The sequence below is a fragment of the Balaenoptera physalus genome, assembly GCF_965194825.1.
Source record: "Balaenoptera physalus genome assembly, chromosome: 7".
Lineage (NCBI taxonomy): Eukaryota > Metazoa > Chordata > Mammalia > Artiodactyla > Balaenopteridae > Balaenoptera > Balaenoptera physalus.
In genome coordinates, this window is record NC_138886.1 from 10,329,645 (window position 1) to 10,351,938 (window position 22,294).

General features: G+C 44.3%; 1 protein-coding gene across 2 annotated transcripts; it reads right to left on the reverse strand.

Moving 5' to 3' along the window:
* Positions 1-395: 395 nt before the first annotated feature.
* Positions 396-19,985, reverse strand: RABEPK (Rab9 effector protein with kelch motifs). 2 transcript variants are annotated; one of them, XM_082467820.1, is made up of 8 exons: positions 19,886-19,985; positions 18,598-18,662; positions 15,324-15,481; positions 10,397-10,549; positions 6,069-6,230; positions 3,369-3,518; positions 979-1,136; positions 396-699 (listed from the first exon to the last, which is right to left on the reverse strand). In XM_082467820.1, the coding sequence occupies exons 2-8, from the start codon at positions 18,648-18,650 to the stop codon at positions 415-417; spliced, it is 1,119 nt and encodes a 372-aa protein (XP_082323946.1). In that variant the 5' UTR covers positions 18,651-18,662; positions 19,886-19,985; the 3' UTR covers positions 396-414. The 2 variants fall into 2 exon arrangements, with proteins under 2 accessions (XP_082323946.1, XP_082323947.1); XM_082467821.1 differs by lacking the exon at positions 10,397-10,549.
* Positions 19,986-22,294: the final 2,309 nt, after the last annotated feature.

Here is a 22,294-nt window from a genome sequence, read left to right on the forward strand (position 1 = left end):
AGTCTTTGTCCCTGTCCCCAGTGGCTTTCAATACCAAAAGCCAACAGTCTGCACCTCTTTCTGAGGAGCAGCTAATGAATATTAAAAACACTTCAACCTGTGAATGTCCACTCCCTAATTTCTACAGCTGCTTGTTGTATCTAGCAATTAGGATTTCTGCAACATTTTTGTGATTACTAGTCTTAACAATCAGCCAATCTATTACTCAGTTACCTGGGTTGTATTGCTGGTAAAACCCTTTATATAATAGAGGTTTTTGCCCTGGGCTATCCAGTTCATCTCTTTACCTACCAATGTAGGTAAAAGCCAAAGGGATATATAGTGCAGAAGATATTGGAGGTATGAAACAAGTAAGGTTTCATTTAACTTTTCTGAAAGTAATTGACATTTAAAAGTAGTAAAAATGTAGTTTTATTAATCAACTACAGTCACAATACAATCATTATAGATTTCCCCTTCCGTGTTCATCCCACCAAACACAAAACAGAGTAGTGTGTCAGTCTGACTTTCTTCACGAGAGTCACCACCTTCGGTTACTCCTTTCTCAGTGGAATCCCCTTTCTCGGCAGCACAGTTTAGAGTGGAAGAATTTGAATCTTCTTTCTCAGAAGTACATGTCACTGGCCATGGAATGATACACATGGAATGGTCCAATCGTCCAGGGGGTAGAAAAGTATCAAATTTAAGCAAGGTCCAATGCTGCTTTTCCATTTTGGAAAAAAAAAAAAAAAAAGGGTCTGTGTTAAACTTCCAGAAATGCTCTGTGATGTGCTGTGTCACCTGAGCCCTAACAGAAACAGGAAATAAAAGGGAAAAACCCCTAATGGCACTGTTACTGCTTTGATGATGTCATTCCCTAAAAGTCTGGTTGTCATTCTTTCGGATTTAGATGTGGAGGGACCAAAATGAAAGACCAAAGCATTGTGATACTTTTCAAAGAATGGTCACATTTGCTTAAAGACCCACAGCGAACAACACCTGCTCACCTATGTGATACTGGTACATTGTGCCCAGGGCTCCAGTGGGAGTCATCCCTCCAAAGATATACAGGTGCTTTCCTACAGCCACAGCTGAGTGGGCAGCACAGCCTGTGGGAGCTGCCCCAGTGGGACTTAGCTTCTGCCACTTCATGTCACCTGCCAAGAGATAGAAAGTGCTTAGGTACAACATGGCCTAGACTGTGGTTTCAAACTTAACCTGTCAGACTCCTGCAGTTTGCAAACCAATCACTGAACTTCATTCACTGAGAGCTCTGAGAGATCCTATAGCAAGGTTTGGTGTGCACAAAAATCACTTGGGGGAGCTGAAATTCTGTTTGGCTAGTCCAGGGAGGGAGGGAGGGGCTCAATGATCTATAATTTTAACAAGCATCCCAGGTGATTCTGATGTGGGTGGTCTTTGGAGCACACTGAGGAATGTGATCCGGTCTTTGGTGACCATCACCATTAAGTATTTAGGAGCCCAGAAGTAGGTGAGGTTCCAAGTGTGTGTGTGTGTGTGTGTTTTGTGTGTGCAAGCATGCCTGTATGTGCACACACGTGCATGTTTGAAATACAGTTCCTTAGAAAGCAACTTTGTGAGTACTGGCTAGACACTAAGTATCTTGCTTACTTCATTCTCTTAATAGCGGTATGCAATTGCTATTACTTCTGCCTACCTTCTTTCTTCTTAAAGATGAAGAAATAGGATTAGAGAGAGAAAGAGGCTTCTCGGAGATCCCACAGCTAGCAGGTGGCAGAGCTAGAATTGTACTCAGGTCTGACTCCAAAACCTGTGTTCTCTATGCTGTAACGTGCTGCCTCAGCACCTATTTCCAACCTATTTCTGCAGGTAGTTGCAACTTTTCAGACAAGAATTTAAATGAGGCAGGATATCACTGGATTTTAGGTTTTAGAGAACTACCTGGGTTGGAAAGGAGGAAAAATAGTTAGGAAGTAGTTCCTTGCACAAGAGAAAAGGACTTTCTTTTTTAAAATAAGCATTAAGGGACTTCCCTTGTGGTCCAGTGGTAAAGAATCCACCTTCCAATGCAGGGGATGCAGGTTTGATCCCTAGTCAGGGAACTAAGATCCCATGTGCCGTGATGCAACTAAGCCCATGCGCCGCAACTACTGAGCTCGCGCGCCTCAACTAGAGAGCCCCCGTGCCGCAAACTACAGAGCCCACGCTCTCTGGAGCTGTGCATCACAACTAGAGAAGAGAAAACCCACACGCCACAACTAGAGAGAAGCCCGTGCGCTGCAAAGAAAGATCCCACATGCTGCAATGAAGATCCCATGTGCTGCAACTAAAACTCAATGCAGCCAAAAAAAATTTTTTTTAATTAAAAAAAAATGTTTTAAAGAAAAAACTAAATAAGCATTAAAACTCTGTTTGACTGCTTGCAAGGAATGCTTCTGTGAAGATATTTTCCATCTGTCAGTTCAAGGCAGGGGTCCAGCAACTCAGAGTTGGAAGGTAGAATCACCCAGTCCAGCCAAATATCCTAGGCAATGCAGGAATCCAAGCCAGTGTCAGCTGGCCTCAGATGTCACCAAACCAGAGAACCTATTGTTTGGCAAGGTAGCCCGATACACTGCACAGCAGTTCTCATGCATTCTGCCCATAGTTCCAATTCCTGTCGTCTGGAGCAACGCAGAACATATTCATTTGTTCATCTGTCCACTTTTTTTTTAATATTTTAAATTTTTTTGGCCGCACTGTGCGGCATACAGGATCTTAGTTCCCCAACCAGGGATCGAACCCATGCCCCCTGCAGTGGAAGTGCAGAGTCTTAACCACTGGACCGCCAAAGAAGTCCCTATCTGTCCACTCTTAACAGATATGCACTCATCACTCGCGACCTGCCAGACACTGTGCTCAATGCTGGAAATATACTGGCGGAAAAAGAGACGAAGTCCCTGCCCTAAAGGAGCTCATAGTCTGCAAGAATGATCCAGAAAGAGTCCAGGCTCTCTAGGGCACATCAGCCCTTCAGACACTTAAAGACAATTCTCATGTTATCCCTAACTTTCCTTTTCTCAGTGTTTTTAACAATTTAGCGTGACAGTTCTGGTTGTCCACCTCCAGACACACTCTAGAAGTTATCCATGGGGTTAACGGGTATTGCTTGAAAGAAATCCAGTCGGGAAACACAAAGCATAATGAATTTTAATGAAAGAGCAGGGTTGTTGGAAGGATAAGAAATAATGGGTAGGTACATGGCAAACAGAAATACGTGCTTTTATTGTTATTTCTTATTATTATTCAGGCCACATTTCACAGAATCTAGTGAAGATTCTGCTGGCTGGTCAAGAGCAAGGCTCTAGTCAAAGCATATTTTATTTAATCCTAAGCAGACAAGCCCCCATGCTCTCCACCCTACTTACTGATATCAATGCAATGGAGATCATCATAGAAATTGTCCGCGGCCAAGCCTCCATGGATGAAGAGCTTTGTCCCTGCTGCCACCATCACATGACCATGCCGGGGGGATGGAGGTTTTCCAAGTGTCTCTGGTTGTGACCAGGTCAGGGTATCTAGAAAAATAAATTCAGTGACATTAGATGACAAAGCTATGAAGAAAGAACACGAGAAATATAACTAAGCCTCACCTCCCAGCAAGCAGAGATGCTCCAAGCAGAGAGGGACCTGGGGGGTCATTCACTGCAACTTGCCAACCCAACCCAGGCCTCCCTCCGTCCACAGCCTTTACAGCCTCTGCTGGTACACATCCAGGGCTGGAGAATTCACTGCCTAATATGCCTGCCCCTTCTACTGGGCATTAAGGAACCACTTCTTGCTTTGAATCAAAAAAAGACCTCCCTTAAGTTTCTTCAACCTAGAACGGCCCCAGAGTTAAAAAGAATGAGTCTACTTCTTCTGGGACAGGCCTTCAGAGTTTTCTCTTTTTTAAGACAATATTCTTAATTGATTTGCTGGAAGGGTGGGGAAAAAAATAGACTACTTTTAAAGTTAGCAGGGCTTCCTGAAGTGGTTGTATAGGATAATAGTTAGAGGATGGGATTTGGAGTTAAAACCAGGTTATTTCACTGAATAACTATGTGGCCTTGCACCAGTTAATTCTATAAGCTTCAGTTTCTGTAGTTGTAAAATGAGGAGAAACTACCTGATAATACCTACCTCTCAGGGTTGAAGTGTGGATTAAATGAGATAATGTATGGAAAGCACAGGCACAGAGAAAGTACTCAATACATGAGAGTTATTAATATGGGTATGATCCAAATAGTGCAGATGTATTTTACCTGTTGAAAACCCTTCATATCTTCAAAATTGTACATATATAGAATTCAGGAAAATCAATCATTTCAACATACCAGATAAGTCTTAAAGGAGTGCTACAAAAATTATCTGAGACAAAAGCCTGCCAAACAAGTTATCTCTGAATTACCATTTGTGACATGCCTGAAGGTTGTTCAAGGAGCCCCCAGAGTTCCAAAGAATACAATTTGAAATAATCAGAAAAAGTTTATGCCTAAATATGTTTACCACAGCGTTGTTTGTAATGGAGAAGAACTGGAAATAGCCTAAGTCCATCAACAGGTGAATGGGTGAGTTATTGCTACAGTCATGATAGAATACTATGTATTCATTAAAAACATTGAAAAAAACTTTGTGATTACAGGGGAAATGCTTAAGTGAAAAATACAGGATACAAATAGTACACCTAGAATTATCTCTGCTATTTAAAAAAAAAACACCGTAGTTGTACTGAAATGTTAACAATTTTGGGGTGATAGTATATTTTATATATATACATATATATATATACGTATATATTTTTTTCTCTTACAGTTTTATATATTCAAAACCAATATTATTTAAAATTTTAAAACCGCTTTAAAAGAATCACACAGTCCATTCTTTCTGGATAAAGTCATACTGTGACGTGTCTTAATTCTTAATTTAAACTTTGTAAGTTTGAAATTTTGCTTATTGCCTTTTCTCAAAAAAGGCTGCAAAAACACTCATGAAAATTATTTTTGTCACATGCTATTTGTAAAGTATTATTCATAAATGCCCACTAGTAAGAGGAAGAAATGTAAATAAATACTACTTAGACAAAAATTTGGCAAGAGGTCTCACAATTTTAAATGTTCATACCATTTTGACTCTACGTAATTCCACTCCTTAGCATCTAGTCCATATTAAATTGTTGTAACATGTGCAGAAATTAATGTATATATTCACTGTAACACTGTCAGCAAAAAGGTCAGTCAATAGGAAAATGACTGAATGAATAGGGATTCCCACACAAAGATATGCTTTGCAAGGAAATTTCTGACTTAGGAAAGATCCATGATGTGTGATTAAATGAAGGAATAATAATGATAATACAATGATTATTCATTAGGTGCTTCCTATGTGTTAGGCACTGTGCTATGCACTGTATCACATTATCTCATTTAATCTTTCCAACTCTTTGTGGTAGGCACTATTACTATCTCTATTTTACACATCAGCAAACTAAGGCCTAGAGAGATTAAGAAATTAGTCTAAAGTAATACAGAAACTAGATGTCAGATCTGGTCCTGAGTCCCTGTCCTATGGCTTCAAAGTTTATACTTTCGACTAGTACTAAGATCTGCCCTTAGACCTGCAAAAGTAAGAGGCAGACCAACATTTATAATTTAATAATTCTATGTGTGTTTTTTAAAGTTTTTATATAATTTCAAAATCCATAGAAAATTCATAGATGTTCATAAACACATGTGCATATGATTTATAATTGCACAGGAAAATCTGGAGGTAGACATTAGGAATGGCTAACAGTGTTTACCTCTGTCTGGGGAGTGGGAAGGAAAGGTGTAAGGGGTAACATTTTACTTTTTTGCTTTATAAACTATACTGTTTAGATTTATAAAATTGATCAATTATTCCTTTTTAAATGCAAATTTTGCTATGGGTAGAAGATATCAGCTAAGAGATATACTGAAGAAGTCTAGAAGTGAGACACACAGCCAGGTTGTCATTTTCTAACCTCTGCTTCCTTCATCGGGTAAGCTGCAGGCCGGGGTAATAACCCTGACCAGGTAAGTGGCAGCCCCAGGGTTCCCCCGAGTCCATACTTGCATCAAACACATGCAGCTTCACATCCTGCACGGGCTGGGCGCCTCTCTCTCCGCCCCCAAAGACATACAGCTGGTTTCCGATGGTTGCCGATGACGTGTGGAATGTTCTTGGGGATGGGGGTGGGCTGGTCACCTTTGGCGTGGTCCAAGTCCTCGTTTCTGGTCCACAGAGAAGGTAGGTATCTAAAACACCCAGGCTGAGGGGCCTCTGACATCAGCTCTGGGGCTGGGCAAGGTCATTTTGCAAACCCCAATCCTTAAGGCGGACAGTGTAGGTCTAGGCGGGGATCTCATGCCACCAAATTCAAGGAGGGGTAGGGGGCAATACTTAGAGTTTGTCCAGATAGACCCAAATTCCCAAGATTGAAAAGCCACAAGTACAATTAAGAATGAGGCCAGTTTGTTTTTGGAGGCCTTCAAACATCCTCTCTGAACCCTACTCCCCTTTGATGACTGACTACCCTGCCCTGTGCCCATTCAGAGGAGCCCAACAGCTGCTAAAATTCATTCCCACTAGATGCAAGAAACTAAATGTGCCAAGTTTCTCAGGATATGTGGCCACTAAAAGAAAGTAGACAATATTATTACAGCTTCAGTAGTAGCAGTAATTGTCCCTACTACACAGTAAGTGCTAAATAAATACTAGTTTCCCCATTTTACAGATAAGGAATTGAAGCAGAGACAGATTAAGTCACTCATTTAAGGTTACATGGCTAGTAAATGGCTGAGTTGGGATTCAAATTCTGTTTCAACACCACCAAGATCTATGTATTTTCCACTCTTCTGACTTGAAAATAAAATTTCACCACGTGGGTAGGTGTACAGAAGCTTATTTCTTTTCAGAATGAAGCATGAATTTTATAGAAACACAAGCAGTAACTGAGCACCTCCCTTGTGCAGAATCATTGCCCTGAGCACTCTGCCATCCCCACTATCCTCAGTCAACCCTGGGAGGCGGGTGGAAAGTATCTCCACTTTGCAGATGAGGGAACTGAAGCTCAGAAAGTCTAAATCCTTTCTCCCAGGTCACAGTGTTGGTGAGTAGTAGAGCAGGGCTCTGAACACAGATCTGTCAAAACTCCCGTACTTATTCCACTACAACACACTAGGAATTCTTCCTCCCTCCCTTCCTCCCTCCCTCCCGTGCCACATGGCTTGTGGGATGTTAGTTCCTCAACCAGGGATTGAACCTGACCCCACGGCAGTGAAAGTGCCAGGGAATTCCCAGGAATTATTTCTTGACTGGGAAATTCTGTGCCTTTTGTAAAGGTCTTCATTCAGTATACAAAGTGGCGCACGAAGCATGTGTAATATGTGTGGGACTCAAAACATGAGCCTGGAGACCAAACAAGTCTCAGCCTATATCCAAAACATAATGGGGACTTCCCTGGTGGTCCAGTGGTTAAGATTCCACGCTTCCACCGCAGGGGGCACGGGTTCGATCCTTGATTGGGGTACTAAGACCCGCAAGCTGCATGGCCAAAAAAAAAAAAAAAAAACCCAAAACAAAGCATAACGTAATTGTCTCTATAGCTACAGATCTTGGATAGCTTTTGGATTTTAGGGGGAGTTAGAAGGGGCACAACCTCCAGGGTCAGAAGATCCTGGGATGGTGTGGCTGCCAAGCCAAACGTTAGCACAAATAATACGAAAGGAGTCCTAAGCCAGATGAGTGACTCGCCTTAGTAACAAACGCAACTAATGATTCACTTACATCTTTCATATTTCCTGGGCATGGTGTCAAACTATACTTTCTAGGAGAGAAAAAGGATCTGGTGGAAAATCAATTCCTTTGACAAAAGCTTTCCAAATTCTCACTGTATTTTATTTAAATAGATGCCATCACTGAAAATCAAAGGAACTGATCTCCATCCAATCTAAAACTGATTTCCATCTGTCGAACCATAGCTACATCAACCACAACAACAATTATTGAGCATTAAGTATGTGCCAGATTTGAGTTAATTTAAATTCTTGCCAAACTTAACAAGGTAGGAACTGTTACTATCCCAAAACGACAAAGACCAGCTGTTGTAAAAATAAATCTGTTATCGATAGAGGGAACTGGGCAAGAGTTGACTGTTCTGTGAAAAATGTCCAGATTACTAGTAATTAACAAAATGCATATTTAAACAATTAGATACAAGGGTTTTTTTTGCCTATCAAATTAGCAGTGCTTAAAAATGATAAATTCGATACTGGTCAGGAGTGAAACAAGAACTATTAAACACAGTTGGAGAGAGGATAAGTTGAAAAAAATCTTTCTGGATAGGGAATTCCCTGGTGGTCTAGTGGTTAGGATTCTGGGCTTTCACTGCCGTGGCTTGTGTTCAATCCCTGGTTGGGGAACTGAGATTCCGCGAGCCACGCAGTGCAGCCAAAAAGAAAAAAAGTTAAAAAAAAAATCCTTCTGGAGAGCAATTTGATAGCATGTACTAAAAGCCTTAAAGTCCAGTGTTTTATCTAGTTCTTTTATTTCTGGGCATGAGTTCTAAGACAATAATTTTTTTTTTTTTTAAACATGGAAGAACTTTTTTTTCTTTTTATTTATTTATTTTTGGCTGTTTTGGGTCTTCGTTGCTGCCTGTGGGCTTTCTCTACTTGCAGCGAGCGGGGTCTACTCTTCGTTGCGGTGCCTAGGCTTCTCGCTGAGGTGGCTTCTCTTGTTGCAGAGCATGGGCTGTAGGTGTGCGGGCTTCAGTAGTTGTGGTGAGCGGGCCCAGTAGTTGTGGCTCGCGGGATCTAGAGCACAGGCTCAGTAGTTGTGGCGCACGGGCTTAGCTGCTCCACAGCATGTGGGATCTTCCCGGACCAGGGCTCGAACCCGTGTACCTTGCACTGGCAGGTGGATTCTTAACCACTGCGCCACCAGGGAAGCCCCTAAGGCAATAATCTGAAATACAGTCAATGATTTCTGAACAAAGATGCTCACTGCTTTGTTATTTATAATGATAAAAATCTGAAGACAATCTATATGTTAAAAAAAAAAACCAGGGGAATTATGGTATTGTCATAAAAATTGAGGGACTTCCCTGGTGGTCCAGTGGTAAAGAATCCACCTTACAAAGCAGGGGACACGGGTTCGATCCCTGGTCAGGGAACTAAGATCCCACATGCCACGGGGCAACTAAGCCCTTGCACCTCAACTAGAGAGTCCGCGTGCCGCAAACTACAGAGCCCATGCGCCCTGGAGCCTGAGTGCCACAACTAGAGAGAGAAAGCCCACAAGCCACAACTAGAGAGAAGCCCATGCACCACAAGGAAAGATCCCATGTGCCGCAACTAAGACCCAATGCAGCCAAAAATAAATTAAATAAATAAATAAATAAATCTTAAAAAAGTGTGATGCAGCCATTAAAAATGATTTCAACAAAGCCTTATTAATAGGGAATTATTTCTGTGCTAATTATGAAATTAAAAAGAAAAAGATACAAGAGCGTAGTGGTGAAATAGGATGATCTCAGGTTTATAAAAATGCAGAGAAAAGACAGAAAGGAAGTACACAGAACTGTTATTAATAGCCTTAGGTCACAGGATTGTGGATGGCTTTTGTCCACTTATTTACACTTTTCAAATATTTTACAATGAATATAAATTATATTTATAAAGAGAAAAACAACAACAAAAAATGTTTTTAACTGACAAAAAGTCAGGTCCACCTCCCATGGGTGGTTCAGCAACATCCTCGCAGTAGTGATGTCCCCAAACTGCTTCCTCTGTGGTAAAACTGCCAGTGAGACTAGTCAGGAGCTTTGCACTTTTTGACTAAAAGAAACATACTAGGAGGATCTAGATCAGGGTTTCTTAACTTTGGCACTACTGACATTTTAGACTATATAATTCTTTATTGTGAGGGGCCTTCCTGTGCATTACAGGATGTATGGCAGCGTCTCTGGCCTCTACCCAGTTGATTCCCTGCCCCGAGGTGTGACATGGCCAACTGTCCCCTGGGGGGCACCATCGCCCCCATTTGAGACCTCCGCTGTAGGTGACTTGGGTTCTAGCCTGCCCCAGTCCCTGGCTCCCTGGTGACTTTAGGAAAGTCACTTCCCCTTGTGAGACCTGGGTTGCCCACTTGGCATAGCTTTTCTCTAAAGTCTCTTCCAGCTTTGACTTTTAAGAAATGGATAATTTGTACACGTTACGAGGAAAACAAAATGTAATTCTATTATTTTCAGATTCTGCCAGAAGTTAAAATTTCTATTTTCTATGAGGTCAGCAAAGTTAAATGGATTAGTCAGTACAATCCACATGGGCTTTGGTACAGGAATTGGAATTGGATTTATTTATTCATTTTGGTAAATAAATAACCTTTGGCTACTTACCAGGATTCAGAACTTGTAGGCAATTTCGATTTCCTGACTGGTCGGCACCTCCAAACACCCAGATGCTGTGAGGTGTGCAGGAGGGAACAAAGCTGGCATGCTCGTACCGGGGCAAGAGGCCCTCCGAGGTGGCTAAATCCCACTGGTGTGTTCCTAGAAAACATTTCACCCAGTTCCTAGATTGGGGCTGCCAATGGCTTATACTGGTTAACAAACTTGGGGGAGGGTACTGAGGAGAAAAGGGTCAAAAACATAAGTGAACAACCATCAGATCACTTAAAGGGAATGTGGTCAACCTCCAAAAATTTTTATATCAGACACTTTGGGGGGGGGGACGTCTGACTCGTCCATAAACCCTCTTCTACGGGAACTGTCCCCACTCTCCCAACCCCAGGGATAGATCCCAGGAGACTTGGTTGTACTACACCTTGACTTTCTAGGCTTAGCTGATAGGGTTAAAGGTAGTCACTGGACCCAAAATGGGCCAATCAGATCCTCTCTCCCAAGAATCTGGAATTCAAATAGATTTCTGGGTTTGGGTGGCCATCTTCTACCACGTGTGGAGAAGGAGAGAAAGCCAAAGTATGGGGAAGAGAAGAATGAAACATCTACATAAAGAAGCAGCTCTCTCCACAGAGAGTGAGGGAGGAAGTAGATGGTTTTTGACAGCTTTCTAATTCTTGCTTCCACTCTCTCCTGAGGCTAGGCCAAATCTCCTGCCTTTGGATTCTCTTTCTTTCTTTTTTTTTTGCTGGTTTAAGAGAGTTTCTATTACCTGCAAGTAAATGACTTCTGGCTAAAACAATTTCACAGACTATTAATACCTAACTTATTAGTTATTTTAATTAGTAAACCACTTACATATGACCTTTACAGGCATTATCTTGTTAGATCATTACAAGTGCCAAGTGAAGCAAGTTATTATCCCTATTTTATGGGGCACTGAAGCCCAGATGGTTTAGGTGGTTTAGCCAGAGTCACAAAGCTAGTAATAGGTCACGACAGAATTGTAACTGTACTAGACAGCAAGCTTCTTGAGAGCTGAAAGAGATTTAATTTACCTTTGATTTCCTAGTACAGGGTGTAGAAATTCAAATGCCTACAGAGGATTGGAGGAAATTGGAGAATGAGAGCCCCACTGATAGGTGGCAGCTCAGTTACAAAAAACTGTCACCATGTAGACATACAGGCGTACTGATGTCAGATCTTCCAAGATTATCAAGAGAGGCCAAACCACTTCAAGTTTTACATGCAGACTCTCCTGCACATTTGGTTAGTAAACAACTGAGATCAAAACAATACACAGGGGCATCTCTGGTGGCGCAGTGGTTAAGAATCCGCCTGCCAATGCAGGGGACACGGGTTCGAGCCCTGGTCCAGGAAGATCCCACATGCCGCAGAGCAACTAAGCCCGTGCACCACAACTACTGAAGCCTGCGCGCCTAGAGCCCGTGCTCCACAACAAGAGAAGCCACCTCAATGAGAAGCCCACGCGCTGCAACGAAGAGTAGCCCCCGCTCACCACAACTAGACAAAGCCCACGCGCAGCAACGAAGACCCAACGCACCCAAAAATAAATAAAATAAAATAAATAAATTTATTTTTTAAAAAAAACAACAGTAGACAGCAACGTTACACACGGACCTAACAAAACATGTAACAGGGCTTCCCTGGTGGCGCAGTGGTTGAGAATCTGCCTGCCAATGCAGGGGACACGGGTTCGAGCCCTGGTCTGGGAAGATCCCACATGCCGCGGAACAACTAAGTCCGTGTGCCACAATTACTGAGCCTGCGCGTCTGGAGCCTGTGCTCCGCAACAAGAGAGGCCGCGATAGTGAGAGGCCTGCGCACCGCGATGAAGAGTGGCCCCCACTTGCCGCAACTAGAGGAAGCCCTTGCACAGAAACGAAGACCCAACACAGCCCAACAAATAAATAAATAAATAAATAAATAATTAAAGGTGCTAATAATTAAAAAAAAAAAAAGCTTTAAAAAAAACCAAAAAAACATGTAACAAAACACCAATTTTCTTCTGCCATTGTGTGGTACATAGTAGTCGCTCATTCATTCATCCAAATACTTATAAAGCACCTACTCTGCGCCAGGCACTGTGGTAATGGCTGGGGATACAATGAGAAGCAATATAACCATGCCATTATAACCATGTTCCCTGTTTCCAAGGAGCTTATACTCTGGTGGGGAAGACAGACAACAAACAATCACATGTGAAAAGGGCTGTGAAGGGGGATAAAGATGGGAAAGTACAGGATACTATGGAAACACAGAGAGTGGTTGTGTCATTGTGATTTACGCTAAGAAATACATATTTGGTCTTCATCTCTTCCAGGCACAGAGCTCTGAAAATCCTTGTGATGACCTAAGTGATAAGACTGATAAAGGTGTCTTTTATTATTGATAACAAACCCCCTGTCAACCACACCTGAGTTTATGTTAATGAGGTGACTTTTGGAAAGCCCCTAAGGATGGGAGCTGGTTGCCAGGGGAACTAACCATGACATTACAGGGTTAGAACTTTTCAGCCCCAGACAGTGCCCCCTACCCCCAACTCCGGGGAGAGGAGAGGGCCGGAGGGTTGACAATCACCAATGGTCATAACTTAATCAATTATCCCTCCATAAAAAAGGAGGGGTTGCAAGAGCTTCCAGGTTGGTGAACTCATGGAGGTATTGCAAAGGTGGGGCACCTGGACAGGGCACGAAGTGCCTCTTCCCACATACTTTGCCCTATGCATCTCTTCTATCTGGCTATTTTCTGAACTCTGTGAGCCTCTCTAGCAAATTAATGGAACCTGAGGCAGGTGACATGGGAACCTCCCATTTATAGTTGGTCGGTCAGAAGCACAGGTGGACTTGTGATTGGCATCTGAAGGGGAGCAGGGAGAGTCTCGTGGACTGAGCCCTTCACCTGTGGAATCGGATGCTAATTCCAGGTAGAACTGAACTGAGTTGTAGGACGTCCAGCTGGTGTTGCAGAATTATTTGGTGTGGGGGGAAATCCCCACACATCTGTCAGTCAGAAGGGAAGTACGGAAGACTAGTGTTGAGAGAAGTCATGGGAATAGAGAAGGAAAACAGAAGAGTCTCTCCTTTACAGTGGCAGTGCCTAAACTAGTCCTAAACTAGTGGCAGATGTATCAGGGCAACGTTCCTGATGAAAGTGTCATTTAACTGGGATCCGACAGATGAATAGTAGCCAGATGATAAGGAAAAGGAAGAGCCTTCCAAGCAGAGGGAACAATACAGTAAGTCCCCTACATACGAACCTTTGAGTTGCAAACTTGCATGTCCAAATCACTTAAGTTTGTTCACATGTCTGGCGTTATCTATAAAAGTTGGGTACCTAGGCTAACTTTGTCGGACTTAAGAACAAATTGGATTGGCTTCCTTGGTGGCGGAGTGGTTAGGAATCCGCCTGCCAATTCAGGGGACATGGGTTCGAGCCCTGGTCCAGGAGGATACCACATGCCGTTGAGCAACTGAACCCGTGCGCCACAACTACTGAGCCTGCGCTCTAGGTCCACGAGCCACAACTGCTGAAGCCCGTGCACCTAGAGCCCGCGCTCCACAACAAGAGAAGCCACCGCAGTGAGAAGCCCGTGCACCGCAATGAAGAGCAGCCCCCGCTCGCCGCCACTAGAGAAAGCCCACGTGCAGCCCACGCGCAGCAATGAAAAAACCCAACTCAGCCAAAAATAAAAAATTAAGGAAAAAAAAGAACAAATTGGACTTACGAATGAGCTCTTGGAACAGAACTCATTCTTATGTAGGGGATTTACTGTATATGCAAAGGGTTGGAGACCAAAAGAGTTCAAGGAACTGAAGGATATTCAGCGGAGCAAGTGTGGGTTTGGGGGAGCTAAGAAATGAAGTTGGGGATAGCCTGAAATTGGGGAGTGACATGATCAGATTTATATTTTAGAAAATACTCAGCTAAGTAAGGAAAATGCAGTGTACAGGAGGTAAACTTGGAAGCAGGCAGACCAGTGAGGAGGCTGTTGTAACAGTCTAGCTGAAAGATAATGATGCTTGGACTACAGTAGTAGCAGCGCAAGTGGACAGACATGGATGAAAATAAGAGATATCGGGCTTCCCCGGGGGTGCAAATCCACCTGCCAACGCAGGGGACACGGGTTCGAGCCCTGGTCCGGGAAGATCCCACATGCCACGGAGCAGCTAAGCCCGTGTGCCACAACTTCTGAGCCTGCGCTCTAGAGCCCGCGAGCCACAACTACTGAAGCCCATGCACCACAACTACTGAAGCCCATGCGCCTAGAGCCCGTGCTCCGCAACAAGAGAAGCCACCGCAGTGAGAAGCCCGCGCACCGCAACGAAGAGTAGCCCCCACTCGCCGCAACCAGAGAAAAGCCCGCACGCAGCAGCGAAGACCCAACACAGCCAAAAATAAATAATAAATAAAATAAATTTTAAAAAAAAATTAAAAAATTTAAAAAAAAGAGATATTTAGGATTTGGTGATTAATTGGCTACGTGGATAGAAGAGGTGGAGGCATCAATGCCTCCCAGAGAAATAGTTGATGAATGAATGGCTGGTTATCCAGGGCTCCATATGGACTCTTTCCCCCAAATCAAGGAGGTCTTGGTTGGGTGGATATATTCCTGGAGTCTGTTGAGACCTTAGGGACCTCTCAGTGATGTTCATTTTCTCAGAGGAAAACCCTGCTGTCTGGTCTGAACTGATAGTCTTAGGAATGGTCATGGCCGGCAGCACAAAGCCCTGCTCTCTGGCCATATAGGGCGTGTGCTCCGCAGCTGCTGGTCTTTCTTTTTTCTGGCCACGCCGAGTGGCATGCAGGATCCCAGTTCCTCGACCAGGGATCAAACTGCAGTGGAGATGCAGAGTCCCAGCCACTGGACCGCCAGGGAATTCCCCACAGCTGTTGGTCTTACCCAGATCTATGGTGTGCACATCTGAGAAGCTCCTGTTTGGATCTGCTCCCCCAACAATGAAGACCTTCCCTCTCTCGGCATCACCAACAGGAGGCAAATATGAGCAGCTATGGCCAACCCGAGCACAGGGGCTGTCTCCAACCGGGGTCAAGGTGTACCTGCCAAAGGGAGGGTATATTCAGGAGGCCTGAGCAGAGAATAAATGCAGCGGTATGTTCTTTGCATTCCTCATGGAACAGTCTCACCAGAATGAAGGGTCTTATACATACACAGTCATTTTAAATCATGTCCAGCAAAGCAGCATTTTCCTAATTAATGAACAGTACCTTCCCTTTGCACATAACCTTTGACTTTTCAATTTTGTCACTACTTTCATCTCACATTAACTTAGTGGGGATGCCCTGGGCTAGTAATTGTCCCCATTTGGTAGAGGGGGAAACTGATACCCAGAAATGTCCAATGGTGTGTCCTGGCACAGGATGGTAGTTATGAACACGATTTGCAAATTCAGACAGACCTAGTTCAAGTCCCAGTTCAAGTGCTTTCTTGATGTGTGCCGTTTTGGAAGTCACTTTACCTTTCTGAACCTTAGTTTTCCTCATTTGTAAAATGAAGACAGCAATAGTTCTCAGCTGTGAAGAATGAGATGCAATCTTGTAACATGGCAGGAAGGACTCAGTTAATGATGGCTAGAGCTTTATGTGTAATCACATGAGAACAGCCCCAAAGCTCTTGTCACTAGTCAGTGATGCTTCCCTCTGCCATGTAATATTCTCCATCATTCACTGATTCTTTTTTTTTTCTTTAATTTAATTTGTTTATTTTTGGCTGCACTGGGTCTTCGTTGCTGTGCGTGGGCTTTCTCTGGTTGCAGTGAGCGGGGGCTACTCTTCGTTGCGGTGCGCGGGCTTCTCATTGCAGTGGCTTCTCCTGTTGCAGAGCACGGGCTCTAGGAGTCCAGGCTTCAGGAGTAGTGGCTCGCGGGCTCTGGAGCGCAGGCTCAATAGTTGTGGCGCATGGGCCTAGTTGCTCCGCGGCATGTGGGATCTTCCTGGACGAGGGCTCAAACCCATGTCCCCTGCATTGGCAGGCGGATTCTTAACCACTGCGCCACCAGGGAAGCCCCATTCACTGATTCTTAAGAGCTTTTCCAGATTACTCATAAAGCTCGACCTGATGGAAGCCAAAACCAGGACTTTGAAAAATCAAATACAGGGGCTTCCCTGATGGCGCAGCAGTTGAGAATCTGCCTGCCAATGCAGGGGACACGGGTTCGAGCCCTGGTCTGGGAGGATCCCACATGCCACGGAGCAACTGGGCCCGTGAACCACAACTACTGAGCCTGCGCGTCTGGAGCCTGTGCTCCGCAACAAGAGAGGCCACGACAGTGAGAGGCCCGCGCACCGCGATGAAGAGTGGCCCCCAATTGCCGCAACTAGAGAAAGCCCTCGCACAGAAATGAAGACCCAACATAGCCAAAAATAAATAAATAAATTAATTAATTTAAAAAAAAATCAAATACAGGATCCATTCATTCTGCTCTGGAAAGTTATTCTGAATGCTGACTGAGAAAGCACACTTCTTCAAGCTTTCTGGTTGGAAAAGGAAACTCTGTAGCTGTTTTTCAGGCCCAGTCTTATCTGACCTCTCTGACATGTGGTACTCTTGGCTCTTCCCTCCTTCTCATACCTTTCTCCTGCCCTGGCTTCCCCACACCCATTCCTTTTGGTTCTCTATCCACCTGTCTGGCTGCACTTTCTGTTTCCTTCTCTGACTCCTTTTCCTCCAGCTTTCTCCCAATCCTCATGGGTTCTCTTCTTCTCGGTCTAGGTTTGCTTGCCTGATCAGTTTTATATGTACTGATGGCTTCAATTACCACCCATCTACTGTACATGTTCATCAGTGACTTTCAAATCTCTATTTCTTTTCCAGATCTCTCTTCTGATGTCCAGATTCACACATTCTACATTACCACCTGCATGACCACTAACCACATACCATGCATGCTGCTAACTTCGCTACAACCCTGGATTCACTTAACTTGCACAAAACCCCTCTGGGGACAGTACTACTATCATCATCTGAGGTTTACAACGCAGGACCTGAGGCTTAGAAAGGTTAAATGACTTATTCAAGAGCTCACAGCCATCCAGCTACATGGTGAATAAGACAAAAGAAGTCCCTGCCTTTACAGCACTGACAGACTAGTTGGGAAGAAAAACATTAGACAGATTAATTTCCAAATATCCATTTCATTTCAGTTGTGTTATAAAGGAGTACAGGATATGTACAGGATATATAGTATGAGAACATATCACAGGGGGACCCTACCCTGTAAGGGGAGGTAGGTGGGGACAGGAGTGGTCAAAGAAGACTTCCTGAAGGAGCCCCATTTGAACTGAGATCTGAAGTATGAGTAGAAGTTAGCTGGGCAAAGAGAGGGACAAAAGATGGGGGGAAAGGATGATCCAGGTAGAGGGACCAGCACATACAGTTCCTGAGTGGGACAGTGCAAGCCACGTTAAAGGAAGAGAAAGATAACAAAGGCTGACTAAGGGGACTTGAGGTTGGAAAGACAGGCAGGGACAGATCACGCAGGGCCCAGTGGGCCATTTTAAGGACTCTGGTTTTTATCCTAAGACCAATGGAGAGGCACAAAAGGTTTTTAAACCAGGGAATGCCATGATCAGATTTATGATGCGTAGAGAGCAAGAGTGGACACAGGGAAGCCAGATCAGGGGCTCTCCTCCAAGTTCCTGCAGAAGCATTGCCTCCTCTCTACAGCCCTCTGTGAGCCCTGCTTCAGCACCGGTCACTGTTCCCCCACTACACTGAGACTATTCACCTTTGTACCTGCATCACCTACACAGCGGCTGGCCCTGTCAGGCCAGTGTTAGTTGCTGAACGAAGGGTTGGTTGAACAAGCGCTCAAGAAATAGTGAAGCCAGTTTAATCCAAATCCAATTCCCTGAAAATCTTAAAAATGAGTCAGAGCTTGGGGGAAGACACAGTGTTGGAGCTGAGGATGCCAGATGGTCAGTGCCTTACTCTTCCTGGCAAATGGATTTTAATAAGATCAACATCTGCTCTGTGATAATTATTGCCCCACTACCTTTCCTCTGAAGATCTTCTCAGACAGTTTGAGTCTAATTACCAGAAACTGCAGACAGTTTCAACTCTACCCTTTTTCATAGATGATCAAATATGTTAGTAAACTACTTATAAATGAAAAAAAAACTCATGTGTTTCTCTGTTTGAATCCTTCCTTACGGACCATGTTGCTTTCCTGGGCTTGTCTCCAGGCTCCAAGACTGGCAGCTGCTTCATGGTGTCCTATGCCTAAGAAAGAAAGGTACTTTTTAGACATTTACAATTATCTTCTACCTAAAAAACACAGCAAATCAGGTTACTTGCCTCTTTAAAAATTTTCCTGTTGATGTACCAATTTCTAGGGCCTGATTAATTTGAATAAGCATTACCAACCTTTTGATATAAACTTATATTTGGGAGGCAACTATGACACAACTTTCGTAATCCAATTACAGAGTTTTTTTGTTTTTTGCCTAAAGTTTTCTGTGTCCATGGTTTTCATGGGGAAGGGGTATATATCAAAATAATTTTCAGAGGTCATAAGGTAGTTATGTTTATCAAAAGACAACATTTAAAAAGGCCAAGAAATACTGAACTCTAGGATAAATCCTGGCCTCAGCATGACATTCAAAGCCTTCTGGTCTCAATCTTCTTTTCAGGAACTCACCTCTACAATTTCTTGCTATATTGAACTGTTCTTACTATATTTGTACCCCTAAAATGCCAGGCCCTTTCATAACTTGCATCCTGTGCTGCTTCCCTTACCTGAAATGTCTCTTCCCTTCTGGTCAACTAGAAAACTCCTAGTCAACCTCCAAAGCCCAGTTCAAATGTCCCCTCCTTAGTGAAACCTTCCCTGATTTGTTGCTTTCCACTTACATCCTCAAGTTACTTTATTCTCTACCTGAAGGTATCTATTAAGCTGTCGTCATTGCAGGGATCACCCTGAATGTAATCATCTATTTAAAACGCTCTAGATTCTAGACTAAATGCCACTAGAATAAATTCCAAGCGAGCTGGGCCTCTCGGATTCATTCAGAGAACCAACCAAGCGGCCCGGCATAGAGTAGAAATGAGGGATGAGTGAATGAAGAAAGAAAATGGATGAGATTTCTGGGAGGTGAATGGATAAATCCAATCTTCAGCCTAAGCCACTAACTGCTGTCCCCAAAGCCTAAAGCTCAGTGAAGTAAACTTCACCTGGACCGAGACTTCCAGCAGCCGCCCCTGCCAGGTCCATCCCCCAGTCCCATCCCCGCTTGGCAGCGCTAGGGGATAGGAGACAGGGTCAGGAGAGAACAGGATGGTTCCTTTCCGTCAGTGTGGGTGGGCCGGAGCCAGAGGAGGTCTCCCGAGCGCTTTCCACTCGGCCCAGCTCCACTCCCTTAAAGGATGCGGCCCCCCAGCCACCCCCACCCCGGCAACGCTTCAAACCGGGGTCCCGGAGCCCCCCCACCTCCGGACCGCATTACCTGCGGCGGCTTAGGCCAGTCCTGGGCCGTGGCTCCGCCCCAATTGGGGCGGTTCTTGGACCTTCGCCCCTCCTCCAGACCCCGGAAGAGCGCAGCGGCCAACCGCTCTCCACTCCCAGAGCCGGGTCACCAGGGCGCGCCCTTGGAAGGGAGCCGGGAGGGGGTCCAAGCGTCCCGGGTTCGACCCAGCTGTGTATTTCTCCAGAGCTGAACTGGCCGGGTCGTCCTGGGGCCTTACCTCCCCGGCTGAGTAAGTAAGCCAGAGCTACTTGGAGACGACTTACAAGCGAAATGCCAGAGGTTGGGCATCCAGTTAGGTGACCCAAATCCCTTGGGCTACTTTAAAGGAGCTAGGATATTTTCAGTTCCAGCGGTTGTTAGAATGGTTTCTGAAAGGGAGAGTTGAGGGTGCTTTCCTAGGTGTGAAATTTCCCTGCGCAGTCTTATTTTTTTTTTAATTAATTTATTTTTGGCTGTGTCGGGTCTTAGTTGTGGCACAGAGGATCTTAGTTGTGGCCCGTGTGCTTCTCTCTAGTTGTGGCCTGCGGGTTTTTTCTCTCTAGTTGTGGTGTGCAGGCTCCAGGGTGCATGGGCTCTATAGTTTGTGGCACGCGGGCTCAGTAGCCGTGGCGCACAGGCTTAGCTGCATGTGGGATCTTAGTTCCCTGACCAGGGATCAAACCTGCGTCCCCTGCATTGTATGGCGGATTCTTTACCACTGGACTACCAGGGAAGTCCCCCTGTGCAGTCTTTAGGCCAGTTCAAGCTTTGGCGCCCTAAAGAGCTGACTTATTCCATAATTAGCGTTTGTAACTATAGCAGGCACTATGCTGAACCAGCCAAACCTGGCCCCTGGCCTCCTGGAGTTTACAAACTAGAGAGAGATTAAACAGAAAAACAAATAACTAGGTACGCTGGTAAAAAGTGCAAGGAATAAAAAGTTCATCAAGGAAAGTCTATTTTTGCGGAAGATACTTTTCTCTGGGCCCCAGTGTCACCGGTCTGTAAAATGGAGCTAATAAGACTTATGTCACAAGGTTATGGTGGGGAATACATGAGCTAATGTATATAAACTGCTTAGTGCCCAGTGACTGGCGCAGAGCTGGTTGTATGTAAAATGTAATGCTATTCCTAGGTGTAAATGAACTCTAGACACCAGTCCTGAGTGAGATGTATTCATCTGCATTACTGTGGTCTCCTTCATAACCATAGGTTCCCTGTGGCTTTCCTGAAAATGGAGAGCTGGCTCACCTATGTCTATGTTTCAGAGAACCGCACAATCAGGAGGGCTGAGTTGTTGTATCCTAGGAATTGGAGGAAACAGCTAAGGAAGGAAACCACACGAGCGCCTGCTGCACAGAGCTATGGTAGCAGAGTGGGAAGCAGACAGACATACTTGGGTTCACATCCAGGCTCCTGCACTAACCATCTAACCTTGACATTTGGCAAGTTCACCCTCTCTGAGCTCTAGGTTCTTCATCTCTAGAATGGGAATAGTAATTACCCACCTCAAAGAGGGAGCAGTTGAGAGGATTTGATAGTACAGCTGAAAGGTGAACTTGGTAAATCTTTTCACTACTTGAAACCGTAACAAAAATTTATTGACAAGATGGAATTTGCAGTCTGTAGCTCTTTTTATTGCTCACATATCCTATTCCAAAGACCTGGAGTCTTTGTGAGTTCCCACGTTAATGGAAAAATCTCCACTGACTGTTTGCCAAAGAGGAGTTTCCTGCTCTCTTTCAGGAAAGAAAACTAAGGCCAGGTTGGCTCTGCCATACGTCCATGTGCATCTAGACGGAGATTTCTGCTCACAGATGCAGAATGCTCTCTCACCCCCTGTGTCTTTAGGCTAAATCCATTTCAAGGTGCCATGCTGGAGTTGCACATAAACAAGAAAAATTGGAAGAGGTTTGTGGGCAAAATAGCAACTAATTTTCCTTGTGGGATCTATGCTTTTAGACTGGAAATCACTTTTCAGGAAGTGCTGGAAAGAACTTTGGAGATCTATTTTTAAACTGGAAGTTGAGGCCCAGAGAAGTTAAAATGACTAACCCACATAAATGGGAGAACAGGAACCCAGATCTCCTGTTTCGTGCGAGGAAGACTAAGAACATATTCCAGTCAGCAAGCTCTATACACTGTCTCTGTAACACACCACCCAATGTGTCTATCATCTCTTCTAAGAACTCACCCAACTGGGAATGTCAAGAGTGAGGTTCACTGAATGAGGTGGGTCTGCAGGAGGGACCTTCTTACTGCCAGACAGTTTGGTAATGTGAGGACTGCCCCCTATTTTCACTGGAAGGGGATTGTCTTCATTACCTACCTGTTCACTGACTTATCAGCAAGGGAAGCAATGATGCTGGTGACACCTTCCTTTCAAGCACTTTATTGTTTGTAAAGAAT